Genomic DNA, 13,327 nt, shown 5'->3' with positions numbered 1-13,327 from the left:
TAGTGTGAACAAGCTGGTGCCACTCTGCTACTTTAGGAGGCAGAAATTAAGAGAGCCAGTGGGAGGTACTAATGCCTTAAAATCCTACAGTTACTCACCAAACTGGCACAGAGACATGCATGTCCTATTCTCCATGCCAGCAAGAAGAAACAGGGCTGCATGATATGTGTGTCTCCTCAAAATACCTTCAATGGTGCAAGAAAGATTTTTATCTCCATAAAAATCTTCAGTGGCTGCTTTCTGCTGGAATGCCTCAGCTCTTGCAGGCACCTCCTGCTTAACCTCTGTCTGCTCCTGACAATGTCTCTTAAGGTCCTTTCCTGCCTTCTCTGTGAGCATAAATTCTGGCTGGCAATAAAACTCCTGAAGTCGGAGGCCATGTCCATTTGTAATGGACATTTGTGTAAAAAACACATCAAGACACAATCAGATGATGATACCAAGATGAAGCTCTTGCTACAATCCTGTACAGAGCTTATTTGTTTCTTAATCAATTGAACTCCCAGTGATTAAAGATTAGGAATTTTAAAATTAAACGGGAAAAAAAAAAAGCACTTTTTGTGAGAGCCACGGCAAACAGCTTTTAAGAATATCTTGCTCTCAGTGATAAGGGTGGTCCATACAGGCAGTAGAATTAATCTAGATGGGTTACAAAGCAGTTCCAAGTTTTCCCGAGGCACAGAGTTTTAACAGAAATAAACCTCAGAGGCAGGCAAAGGAACACAAGTATTAAAATGAGATAATTAGGCTAGAACAGCAGAAAGGAAGCCCACACAGTAAGGGGCTTTCCAAGAGATTAAACCTTTATGTTTAAATAAATCATTTACTATGCTGAAAAAGCAGAAAAAGAAGAGCTTGCTTTTCTGTTGACTGAGCAAAGAGAAAGACCAAAGGAAAGAGTATACAAGGGACAATGGACAATAGAATGTTTGATACTAGAGGAGCTTCAGAACTGAAGAACTTGTCTTTAGAACAAGCACTTGAAAAAATTGAAGATCCCATAAATAGCTAACTAAATGCCTATGGGAATTACTGCATGTTCAAGTAATAGCATGCTGTGTCTTTCCAGTATGAGTGATAACACTGAGGATGAAGATGACACTGGGTCCAGTAGTGATGATGATATAGACTTGGATGCTTTTCAGTATAGATCTTCACAGTTAGTGTTGTGAGCTCACTCATGTTACCAGCAATTTGGCAAATATCTGATACAGGCCAGACACTTGAACAGGCACGGTGTGATGCTGTACTCCATAATGATGCTGGTGCACTGTGCAAGCCTACATTCCAAGCCAGAGGTGTTTGACCTCCTTCATGCTGAGACCTCTTCCTCCTGCCCTTCTGTATCACATGCATCCTGTCTGTAAGACTTGGCTTTGCTTCAGAACAGCTCAAAACTTGGCTTCTTCAAACCTTCAATTTCTTATGATGTATTGTATCTGTTTTCTTTTAATGTATGCCTAGAATTCAAAAAAATTATGTCCTATGAGATTTCAAATTATGTATTAGCTATACATGGCTAATCCCCTCAAAGACTTCTTCCAGTGCTACTTGTGGAGAAGTCATGGAGAAACAAAATCTCTGCTAGTCCCAGACAAGTAGGAACTGCAAGCTTTGTTTGAAGGCAAGTCTCTTTACTTAATTCATGTATGGATGGTAGAGACAATCTATCAAGAACTTTTCCTGAATATACAAGAATATATAGCTAACCAGTGGTAATTACTGCATTTGCCTTCATTGTGGTGATAATTTTTGACATATTTACTTTTTTACATTGACCACAACTCATCTTGTTTTTGCACTGTGGTTTTTACCTCCACTGTAGAGAGCCAGATTTATCAGCCTTTTATACACCATTTTCAGTGAAAAAAACTTCTGCACAAAATGTATTAACTCAGCACTTTATTTGTTGAGTGCAAGCCCACAATTACTCCAGATTAACTTTCTGAAAGAACTGAATTCATAAATAACAAGTTAGTAATTCATTTAGAACAGAAGTGACTTAGAGCTCAGGTCCATCTTGAATCAAATCCATCCCAGATTTGTTTTTATAACTCATCAAGAAAAGGAGTATTTCCCAAATCCCCAGATGCTGCCATTGATTTCTTCCCACTGAGGAACTTCTTTGCAGCCTGAAAATAAATCAGGAAAGTGGATATGAGGAAATATTCACTACAACAGAGTAGATGCTACTCATAGCATCAGCTTCAAGTTACTAAAACAAAGAACAAATCCTGGCACTACTATAATACATCATCATGTAAACAATCCTCCTTTTGCTGCATAAATCTAATTGTTTCTAATGCAGCTGCTCATTACTTTATAATGTGAACAGAAATGGCAGATACACTGTATTTTATGGTGTAATAATTATTCAAGGAATAACCATTTTTAGAGTTCATGCCTTTTATATCAACTGTATCTCATTACTACTAAAGCTATTGCTAGTTGCTGCAATACAAATAAGCAATGACTGTAAAAAAATGAATTTTTAATGCCAGAATTTCTCTTTATGATAGATTTTTAGAAATCAGTTTCACATATAAGCAACAGATAATGTGCAGTAGCAAAAAAGTTACATCAATTTACCACTGAAAGCTTACTTGTTTTATTAAACACACCCATTATTCTAGACTCAGGAATTAAAAACCTTGACACAGAATCACCTGCACTGGAACTAATATGAAGTTTTTCATGAGTATTAGTGGGCAGTTTTGGTAAATTTAAGTGAAGAAAATGAGAATTGTACATAATTCCCAGCTACACTAGTTTTACAGTGTATTTAAAGAGTCTTCTGTTAATAAAGTAAGTGAAGACATCAAAGGATACCCAGCTGGGATTTGTAAATGAGCTGCCTTTTCTATTTTTAAAGATAGAATATGTGTGTGTTTATAAACACACAGAAATGAGCAGCAGCTTTCCATAAAAAACCTGACACAGTGATTAAGGAACACCTGTGGCTGCTGACACATACTTACATTCACAACATCAGCAGTGGCTACAGAGTCGATTTTTTGAGCAGCAGCAGATGGGGATGTGTGTGTGCCAGAAACCAGGGACTCAGAGCCAATTTCATTCAGCAACCCTTTTGAGGTCTCCACTGACATCAAATAGTTGGCTTTCAGCTGATTTCTGCCATCAAAGAAAGCATCAAGAATGAACAAGCTTGTAAGCCCTGCTATTACCTTTCCTACCACCCCATAAATCGAATGAGGTTTTGGTCCTTTCAAACTTCTCAGGATTCTATTTTGAAAGGTTTCCCTTGTCTAATAGGGAAGGATTCCATGGTTAGGAAAGAGGCACCTCAAACAGTTCAAGCATGAAAATGGCAGGTACTTGAACACCTACTGTCTCACCAGACAGAAGATCTCTAGCTCAGGATTTGTTTCTGTCTGAGGTAACTAATGCAGTTAGACAAACTAACAAGAACAGATGCATGCAGAGCAATTTTGTCCTAAGTGACAAAGAAGAAGTGAATGTAAATGCTCAGGCTACTCCTGTAATAGTTCCATGTTTTGTTAAAAGAGCTTATGTTTTTTGTGTTTTATGCAGAATCACTGCTGCATACGAAAACCTTATTTTTGTAAGCCAGTCCTTCTATTCTGAAGACAAAAAGATAGAAAATTATTTATTTCAATAGCTCATTATTAAATAGCTTGGTATTTCTGATTGTATTGCCAGACTCTACAGATAGAACTGACTGGGTTTGGGTTTATTTATTTTTTTTTTTTTTCAATAAAGGAAAAAGAGGAATATAGGAAATGTATGAAGCCATTCCAGAAAGGGAACTCGAGAAAACAAGAAAAATAAAACTAGCCACAGCAGCACTGCATTTAACTCCCTAATGCTAGGCAGCTTTGTTAAAAAAAGAACAAAACAAAAAACCACAAACACAAAACAAATAATGCCCAGTATAAGAAGTCCAGAATCCAGCATTTAGCTACTAATGACTAAGGCAGAACCAATCATGTCTAGGCTATCACATTTTGGGTAACTATGCTTTGCACGGAGTCTTGTATTTTATACATGCAACACACAATATTTTCATTTTGCTACTTGATTCTGTACTATGTTGTTTTGCACAACTGCAGCTTTAAAACCTCAATGCAGTTTACCACTACTTGGAGACCCCCTCCCCCAAATATTCCTAGGGGCACGTATTTGCAGCACTTGGTGTACCATCACTAATTCAGTGCTTTACACTTGCAGACCCTCATTACTCTTTTTCTTTGAAGATGGCACAGATTGCTTATTATAATTGTTTTGGGAATTGCTCAGTGTAACTGTAAAGGGAATTACCTAAATAATGCAATTTAGGATTCTAATTCAAATACATCTTAATACTACAGAGTATGATTAAAATGACAGCATCTGCTGACACTTGCTAATTTCTTACATTGAAGCAGTCTTCAGAAAATCTTAACACTTCTCTAACAAGTTTTTATTAGGAAATAACACTACTGGAGAATCAGCAGACCTTTCAAAAAAATATTGACAAGGGCTCAGTTTTAATGCAGGACTGTGAGTAGTTCCCCATGGAAATAATTACAGGATAAACTCTGCTGTACAGAATAGTCTGCACGTTTCACAAGTAGCTGCACGTTAAGAAAATTCTCTTTACACACATGAGAATTCTTTACACACTTACTTTGCTGTTGTGACATCAGCATCGGTGACACCACCCTGAGCAACTGCCTTTACCTGGTTCAAAGCAGCTTTAATGACCTGAGGAAAATTAAATCATTTAAGATTTCTTCCCACATCAAATTTTAACATATTACTTCTATTATCTGATATCTTGGAAACTTCAAGGAAAAAGCAACTGACCATGTAAGGATTGTCTGCCTGAACACAATTCTGAGCAGTTTTATAACAAAACTAAAACCACTGTAATGTATGCCCAAAAATGCACAAAAACCAGTGTAGATTTTAACTGCACCACAGCATTAATTTATATGGTCTCACCATTTTTCATGTAAGTGCTCAGTTCTGCCAGCTTCAAGAGACAGCATGTTCTTCATTATATACTTTGACTCACAAATGTATATCAGCAATTACAGACAGCAATTCGAGGCATTTTATTAACTTCAGTTCATATTATGTATCTGTCCTTCCCACAAAGCAAGTCTCATTCCCAGCTTACAGAGCTAAGTCATAACTGAATATGCAGCACTCTTATACAGGAAATCATATTAATTTCCTTTTCTTTTTTAAGATGAATCAGTCACTATCTCAAACCAAAACACTACTTTGAAGGTTATGTTGTTAATGCTTAAATTATAATCGTAACTCACCTCCCTAGCATGTGGAGCCTGGGATATGGTATAAATCCCAAAGAGCCCAGAATCAGAGTAATTAACATTAAATGCAGAAACCTGCAAAACAAACATTAACTGTTTTAAGTTTCAGAGTAATTCAGCATTCAAGCATTGGAAAATAATTACTATTAGGGTCTACAATACTGTAATTCAAGAAGCTAAACTCCATCTGTGCTAAGGAAAAACCAGACTGAAAGCCCTTCCCTGACACACTGTAATGTGTGCAAGAATGAACCAATTAAGATTCTAGCTGAAGTAGTTACCTCTCAAAGATAATACACATTTTACTTAAAAATCAGGATACAGTAATCCTTTGAACTTACATCAAATGGCTGGCTGGTTGCTTTACCAACACCCTGGGCCAATTTGCTGGTAACACTGCTTCCCCTCTTGACAAGGGGCCCAGCACCCAAAACATACTGAAGGACACTGAAGGCATCTGCTTCTGGGCTCCCAACAACAGCTCCTTCTGCTACAATAGCAGCATGGACAAGCCTATCACCAGTCTGTTTCCTGATTTCTCCTAGAAATACAACAGAAAAAAGGTAATACAGTGTTCAATTAGGAACTAGTGTACATTCACAGGCACGGAAAAGAAACATTTCCCTTTAACAAGAGAAGAGCAAGGCCTGAAGTTACTGCATGTCCCCTCAGGAAGGGAGCATGAGGCGGAAGATAATTTTTAAAAAGTCTTTAACATTCAAAATTTTTCCTGCTAGCACAAAACCCAGCACCTTACTATGCCTTATTTGAACCTGACCCTGAACCATACACAGTGTGGGATGATAAAACTCAAGAATCTCCACATAACAAACACCCAGAAATCAGTGTACCTTCTGTTCATAATAATATTTATACTGGCTTATAGAAACTGAAGTTATTCCAGTCAAATATTAAATGCTGGAAACTTTCTTTTCCCCCTTCCTGTCTTTACAGAGACATCTAATACTCCAACTAAATAATAGCTGTTGGTAATGGTACAAGACACAGCTCTGAAAGAGGTAAGCACTGCTTTGACTTACAACATTTAACACATCTTCCCTAAATAGAAATCCTGCCTCCACTTCCTGACAGCTCTTAACCTACTCTTACAGGCATCTTACCAAAACTGCTAAGAGAAACCATTTGGCAGCTTCTTTTTCACTTTATAGAAAAAATGATGTCCCAGGTAAAACTTTGGTGAAGACCTGGGTTCAGTTTTATCCCAGAACCTTCCATGATGGAATCTTCTGCTTCCTTAAATGGGATATGCATCTGAACTGTCACTTCCAGTGCCCAGCATTTAGTGCAACTGTATAGTTTTCACTTGAAACTTTGAATACTACTACACTTATGAACAGAAAATCAGTCACTCAGAATAGACAAACATCCTTACCCCCTTTATAAACAGCCTTTGCACCAGGAGTACCAGATCCACTTCGGATATTTAGGAATTGCTCTGCAACTTGCTTTAAGGTGGAGTGCTTTATACCTGCAATACAACAGTTACTCCAAGTAATGCAATGACATTGAAAAGCTACAGCAGTTAAATAAAAGTGAAGCCTATGGTAACAGTTACTTCTACAGAGAACTCCAATTTCTCCAGCAGTTTTCCCATAGGACTTGCAGTGTTCATTCAGGAACATACATACCAATTCCTACGAGAGCCATTCTTGAACTTGTGAAATTGTTCTGTACAAAATGGTGAAGCTGCAACAGTAAATTCACATTTTAGGGTATTTTGTTTGAAGAACAAAAATCATGTGTGTTTCTGACATAGCCCCGTATACTTCTTAAAGCAAATTAAAAAGCTTCCTAAAGAAACTGTTTATAGAATGTAATTTTTTGCATTTCCCAGTGACAACTACAAAACCCTTTTATACAAGAACACCTGCATTTCATTGACAGCCTTACTGTCAACAGAAAGCCACTGTCATTAACCATCTTTTAAAATGCAAATATCAGTTCTGTACCCATTATTCAAAGTTGCATGGAAATAAATTATTTCAACACCAGATTAATAAGGTAAATACTGACTGTATATATACTAAATTAATTTTCTCTCACAAGTGTCACCACCTGTTACTGACTGAAACAGACATATAGCACAATATAAAGAACCCTACCTGCTCAGAAGTAATTTTTCCAACTCTGTAGTCTGGACAATACAAGGGGTTTGCCAGAGCATTTTTATAAGCTGCAGCATGCAAGTTTTCCAGCACTCCTGAGAGGAACAAATTTTCAGATAATTAACACAAGACCCACATGTAATGAAGGTTACGAACGAAACTACATGAAGGAGCTGTGGTCCACTTTAAGGACCATAAGATTTGCAAAAGCAGGTCTGGAATAATCCAATTCATAGGGAAGTTTCCAAATCCTTGGGCTAGAGCAATCTGGCCTGAAGCATTGATTTCTTTAACTTATTAAAAAGTAACTAAAATAAACTTATATATATAGTAACATATATGCTCAACACTTTTCGGCTTCAACAGCAAGCTATAAATGCAATCAGTGTTTAGAAGAAGGGGAGCAGCATCCTATTAATTATCATCATCTTCACTGTAGGCATCCCTTGTTCTTGAGAAAGAACAGACTCTCTGGAATACTATTTGTAGCTTTGTGAGGTGTCTCATCTCCCTGCTCAGATGAAGGATACTAGTGTCTTCTCATCAGTTTTTTGGCATTCCAACAGCATTCTAGTAATTCCTGTTTTGATATTCTCCTTGTATTTGCTCACACTTTTTCCTCAAGAGAAAGATTCCATTCTTTATAGTTCTGTTTCTGAACATAACTAACCGAAAATATCACATTACTATGAAAACCAACCTGTAGTTGATATTAAGTTTAAAAAAAAAGAAAATATTATGACTAATTTTAAAAAATAGCAGCACTTCAGTATGAGCCAGAGATTTTGCCAACATTACACTGTCACCTTCAGTGGGTTACAAAGGTAAACATGCTTCAGAGTGGTACAAATTATTGTTGATTGAGTAGAACCACCTGTGTGATCTTGGAGGATGAGTTAATAGCACAAGATATACTGAAATAGGCTTGATCTGACTGAGGCTTTGTGCTGTGTTTCCTCTTTGTTTTCCCTTAAATACAGAAATCTAAATTTACAATTCTAAAGCTGGCACCCATTTTCAGTGTGATGAAAATACATGCTGTTTTTATACCAAAATAACCATACAAATTTAAGAAGTCTGTAGGATACTATTTTCACACCTATGAGTAATACCTAAATATGGTTTTCAGAACACAAGCTTCTGCAAATACATTGTTAACAACACTTATGACTTGCACATTCTTTGGTTGTACTTGAAAAGAATTAAAAATGTAAAATGGAAGCTGTCAAGGAGAATGGTGTAAGATGTCTTCAGCATGTTACTTGCTAAATGTTACCACAGGCTGGAAAAACCTATGTATTAGGAAAAGTTCCATAACACCAGAAAGACCAGACCTATCAGTAAGCTGAAAAATTCAATGTTTATGTGACAGAGCAAAGTGGAAACTATTTTTTTCATTTTGAAGGAAATCCTGCAGAGCCAATACAGTGGATCAAAAAATACACTTACCAACTTGAGCATTCTGACGTGCAATTGTTTTATCAACTTTTAATTGTGGCTGAAGAGCAGCTACTTCCCATGGTCTGAACTCTGGTGCTGTGGTAACATTCAGGAGATATTCCATCACTGTATCACTAGATAAAGAAAGTTACAAAGGCACTAAACACAACTAACAGGTGCTTCTTCTGCAGTTGAAAGCAATTCAAATTAATCTGCAAGCAACACGTCAACAACAAAACACATCACTCAAGCCAGAGCAATTATCAGCCCTGCTGTACAAAGTAGGATAATTCAATTCTGTAGCATCTGTATGCTCAGTAACATGACATAGAAGTTGAACATTAATATAGTAATTTACTGATTACAAAAGCATGAGAACAGATATTCCTCCCACCCTGTAAAATGACAGGTCTTCACACCAAAGAGTGTTAAAGAAGGCAGTAATTCCCTTTATAGCCCACCCAGATACCTACACATAGTCTCGCAGACACTCAACAGAGTAAGCCATTTTCTCCCTTGTTGCGTGCACACTACATGAGAAAAAAAAACAAAATCCATTTCAGCAAAGGACACAGAAGTGAATTTTCACACATATTCCCCACTGATCAAATCAATCAAGACACAGACTGGAGTAACTACTTAACCTTAAATCTGTCTGGGATGACTGTTTAAATACATACAGAGCAGAAACAGACTTAATTAAAACTCACATCTTCAATATTCAAGTAAAAATATTCAAGTAATAACGAGTGTCTTGTGACCATCAGAACTTAAGATATCACAATAATTCAAGGTAAAACAGCAAATGAAGTTGAATAGCAAAACATGAAAAAAAAAAAAAAGTGCATATGTATTAAACAAAGCAATTTAGAAACTACTCTCTTTGGGCAGAAAACATAGCTGATCCTGCCCTTTTCTTCCAACATATTTGTTACTGACAGGACCAGAAAAAGGGTAGTCATAAAACACTATTTTTAACCAAATTGTAGATGAGATCTTACTGCATGATTTCAAGATACACTGAAAGAAAGCAGGTACAGTGAGACCTCTCTTTCATTTCTCTAAGTCTTGTTTTCTAGGCTTAAAACTCTCAAGTGACAAAAAGCTAACTACTGTCTGTACTTCTCCCAAAGCTGCAAACTATTCACAAAAGATGAAGAAGAAAAAGCAATCTACTGACTTGAGGAAAGTTATTCTCAAAGTCTGCAAAGGCAGAAAGAAAATTAAGCTTCAAGACAAATTAAATTTCTTCCATGGGCACAATATTTATATTCTGTTTATTGAAAGGTGTTTCTAAGATACAAATCACGAGCTCATTCTTAAAGCTTAACAGAACAAAAAGTACAAAATCTTACTTGACAACATTCACTATTCAAGCACCACTGAGCTTATCCACCTACACACTTTGTGCTTATTGTCTTATATTTCCTTCAGTCCTAGAGCTCCTTTGCATCTCAGCAACACAGATTATCTTTCTATGTGGGTACCAACCTCAGGCTGCCCCCAACAGCTTCAATGCCACGAGTGATCCGGAAGGAGGAAGCTCCTTTAGTAGTCTATTAAACAAACAAAAAAAGAGCAACTTACAATTCTAGTTATTTAAAACACAGATAGTGAGTTGATGGCAGCAGTAAGAGAAACTACTCAGAAATATTCCACACATGCACAAAACTGAGTTTGTATCAACCACCTGAAGTAATTATTACTGCAGCTTAAACAGAATTAGTTATGTATATATTTGAATACAGATATACTCTATATATATATATAATTTAAGACACCAGAGGAAAGCACAATTATAAATGAGCATTACTTCCCATCCTCCAGGATGCAGTATCATTTCTCCTGCACTGAAGTACCACTGTACATTGTTCTCCACTTTCTAAGATCTCTTACATTAAATTTTACCATACCATTTATTTTTGCAATAATAAACTTTTGACCATTTCACCTACTGTCAACATAATAACAAAGGCAATAAACACTTACCAAATTAGATGCAAGACGAAGCAGGTGAGTAGTTCCCAGGTTACTGCTGGTTTCATATCTGCTGCCTGCTTTAATAAACACACCAATTCTTGAAGCTGGAGAAAAGTTTTCCAGAGATGCAATAACTAAGCCATTTGGTAATTTTGTGATCTGTATTAAAAAGAAAAAAACCTTTGTTTTAATTCAGTGGAAATACTATCACAGCTTTGTTTTGATCAAGTTTTAAAAGAGAGGGGGAAAAACCAACCTGTATTTTTATACTGACCTCAAGATCCTGAGATGCTGGAGATAATTTCACTTTTGCAGTTGGTGAAGATGAAACTTTAGGAGCTACTTTAAGTGAGTAAAATCTCTTCTAAAGGAGAAAGCATAAGAGAATGGATTCCCTTAATTAGTTCATCATGTTTCCTTATATACTGAAAAAGAATCTGACTTTCAAGTAGAAATACAATGAAGGACTTCAAACACTGGAGTAAAAACAGTGATTGCCTTGTAAGTCCTCTGATTTTTTTTTTTTTTTTTTTTTTACATGAGTCAGAACCTGTGCTGAAGTGCTATGACTTACACAAGTTCTCTGGAATTTCAAGAAATAGCACTAAGGAATAGCACTAAGTAAGGAATCTTTTCTCCCCTCCTCTCTTTGCAGCTGTGCAGTGGGTATCCTTCTCCATCCCATACAGTCTGTAGGACACGTGCAGAGCAATTCACTGAACCAAGAGCCACAACAATCCACATATGCAGCACAACACCTTGGAGGTAACTTTAAATTCCTCAGGAGTAGGCAGTTCAGCTCCTGAAGAGTCACCTCAGAGTTCCAACCTGTCTGCCCTGACTGCTGCATACAGAGGACATGTAGGCAAGTCCCCAGACTGCAGTTTGGGCCTCTTAAAATAGGTCCAGAGGAGGCCATGAAGTTAATCAAAGGACTGGAGCACCTCTGCTACACAGACAGTCTGAGAGACCTGGAGAGTCCAGCCAGGAGAAGGTTCCAGGGAGACCTCACTCCAGCCTTGCAGTACCTTAAAGGGCTCTTAAAGGAGATAAACAGGGACTTTTTACACAGGCACATAGTGACAGGACAAGGGGAAATAATTTTAAACTGTCAAAGAGTTACACTACATTTTAGGAAGAAATTCTTCCCTGTGAGTTGGTGAGGCACTGGAACATGTTGTCCACAGAATTTCAGCATGCCTCATCCCTTGAAGTCTTCAAAGCCAGGTTGGATAGGACCTGGAACGACCTGGTCTAGTGTAAGATGTCCCTGCCCATGGCAGGGGGCTGGAATGATATGATCTCTAATGTCCTTTCCAACTCAAACCATTCCATGATTCTAGGATTTTAATAACCAGAACCAGTCCTTCACATGAAAGAGGTGGATACCACAAAAGTCCTGCATTCGGCAGCTGGCAACAGAAATGACAAGACTATTGATTTTAAATCTGAAATGCTATTACTTTCCACCGACTTTAGAAGATGCTTTTACTAGTAAACATACAGAATATCTTGTTTTCACGTTAAAAAAATAACTAAATTCCCATACATCCAAGGTGAAAATCGAGTGACAGGAGCAGCACTGCACTTGGCTGTACTGATGCCAGTGATGGAATTCCCATTGCTTTACCAGAGACTGTTCATTGTATGAATCTAGGAACAATTCCTTTGCTCCCTCACCAAGAGTTTGGTAAGACACCTAGTTTTAAACTCTAAGTCTACTTATTTATGAACCATTACTGCATATCTAAAACTGACTCGCGCACACGCTGTCACTCAGAGGTCATTCTCCATCCCGCTGGAGCACATTTCCAGCGGACATCCAGCACAGCTTCGACCCAGCTGTCCGCCAGCTCCGCGAGAGCCCTCGGGCAGGACAAGCCCTCTGCCCCCTGCCCGCCTCCAGGGCGCGCCAATGCCAAGGGCACCACCTCGTCTCCGGCAGCTGAAGCTTCTGCAGCGCGGCGGGATCCCCTCACCTCCCTTCTCTCCGTGCCCCCTGGGCCGCTGCTGGGGCGCCTCTGGCAAAGCTCGGGGCACCGCCTGGCGCTCCGGGCCCGGCCCGCGGCCTGTCTGACCTTCAGCCGCCGTCCCGCCGCGCCGCCCGCCCGCCGGCCCGGCCCCGGCCCTGGAGCCCACGCCGACCCCGCGGGCAGCCCGGCAGCAACGACCGCCACCCGCAGCCCCCTGCCCGGCTCACCGCCCCGGGCTGGCCGGGGTCAGGCTCGCCACCCGCAGCCCCCGGGCCCAGACAGCGGCTGTCACCGCCAGCCGCGGCTCTCCCGCACCGCGCACGACACGCCCGGATCCCGCTCACCGAGAGGGAGCGCGCGGCCACCGGGAACCCCTTCATCGTCCCGCACCCCTCGGCTCGGCCCCGGCCAGGTCAAGATGGCTGTCCCGGAGGAAGACCCCGCCTTCCCGGCACGCCCCGCGCCGCGCTGGCCTTCCAGCGAGCGCACCCCGAACTCGACTGCTCCG

The 13,327-nt window shown here is 39.3% G+C and overlaps 1 protein-coding gene across 1 annotated transcript; it reads right to left on the bottom strand.

The window, feature by feature from the left end:
* Nucleotides 1–1,885: 1,885 nt before the first annotated feature.
* LOC132335107 (cytochrome b-c1 complex subunit 2, mitochondrial) lies at nucleotides 1,886–13,319 on the bottom strand. The gene is made up of 14 exons (XM_059861258.1): nucleotides 13,164–13,319; nucleotides 11,121–11,210; nucleotides 10,856–11,005; nucleotides 10,358–10,422; nucleotides 9,340–9,396; nucleotides 8,876–9,000; nucleotides 7,424–7,521; nucleotides 6,950–7,007; nucleotides 6,694–6,789; nucleotides 5,642–5,841; nucleotides 5,295–5,375; nucleotides 4,649–4,725; nucleotides 2,979–3,132; nucleotides 1,886–2,132 (listed from the first exon to the last, which is right to left on the bottom strand). Exons 1-14 carry the CDS (start codon nucleotides 13,197–13,199, stop codon nucleotides 2,049–2,051), a joined length of 1,371 nt encoding a protein of 456 aa, XP_059717241.1. The 5' UTR covers nucleotides 13,200–13,319; the 3' UTR covers nucleotides 1,886–2,048.
* Nucleotides 13,320–13,327: the final 8 nt, after the last annotated feature.

This window comes from Haemorhous mexicanus, chromosome 17, assembly GCF_027477595.1.
Source record: "Haemorhous mexicanus isolate bHaeMex1 chromosome 17, bHaeMex1.pri, whole genome shotgun sequence".
In the NCBI taxonomy this organism is placed as follows: Eukaryota; Metazoa; Chordata; class Aves; order Passeriformes; family Fringillidae; genus Haemorhous; species Haemorhous mexicanus.
Note: the sequence above shows the minus strand (reverse complement) of the source record. Positions and strands in the feature narration are given on the sequence as shown.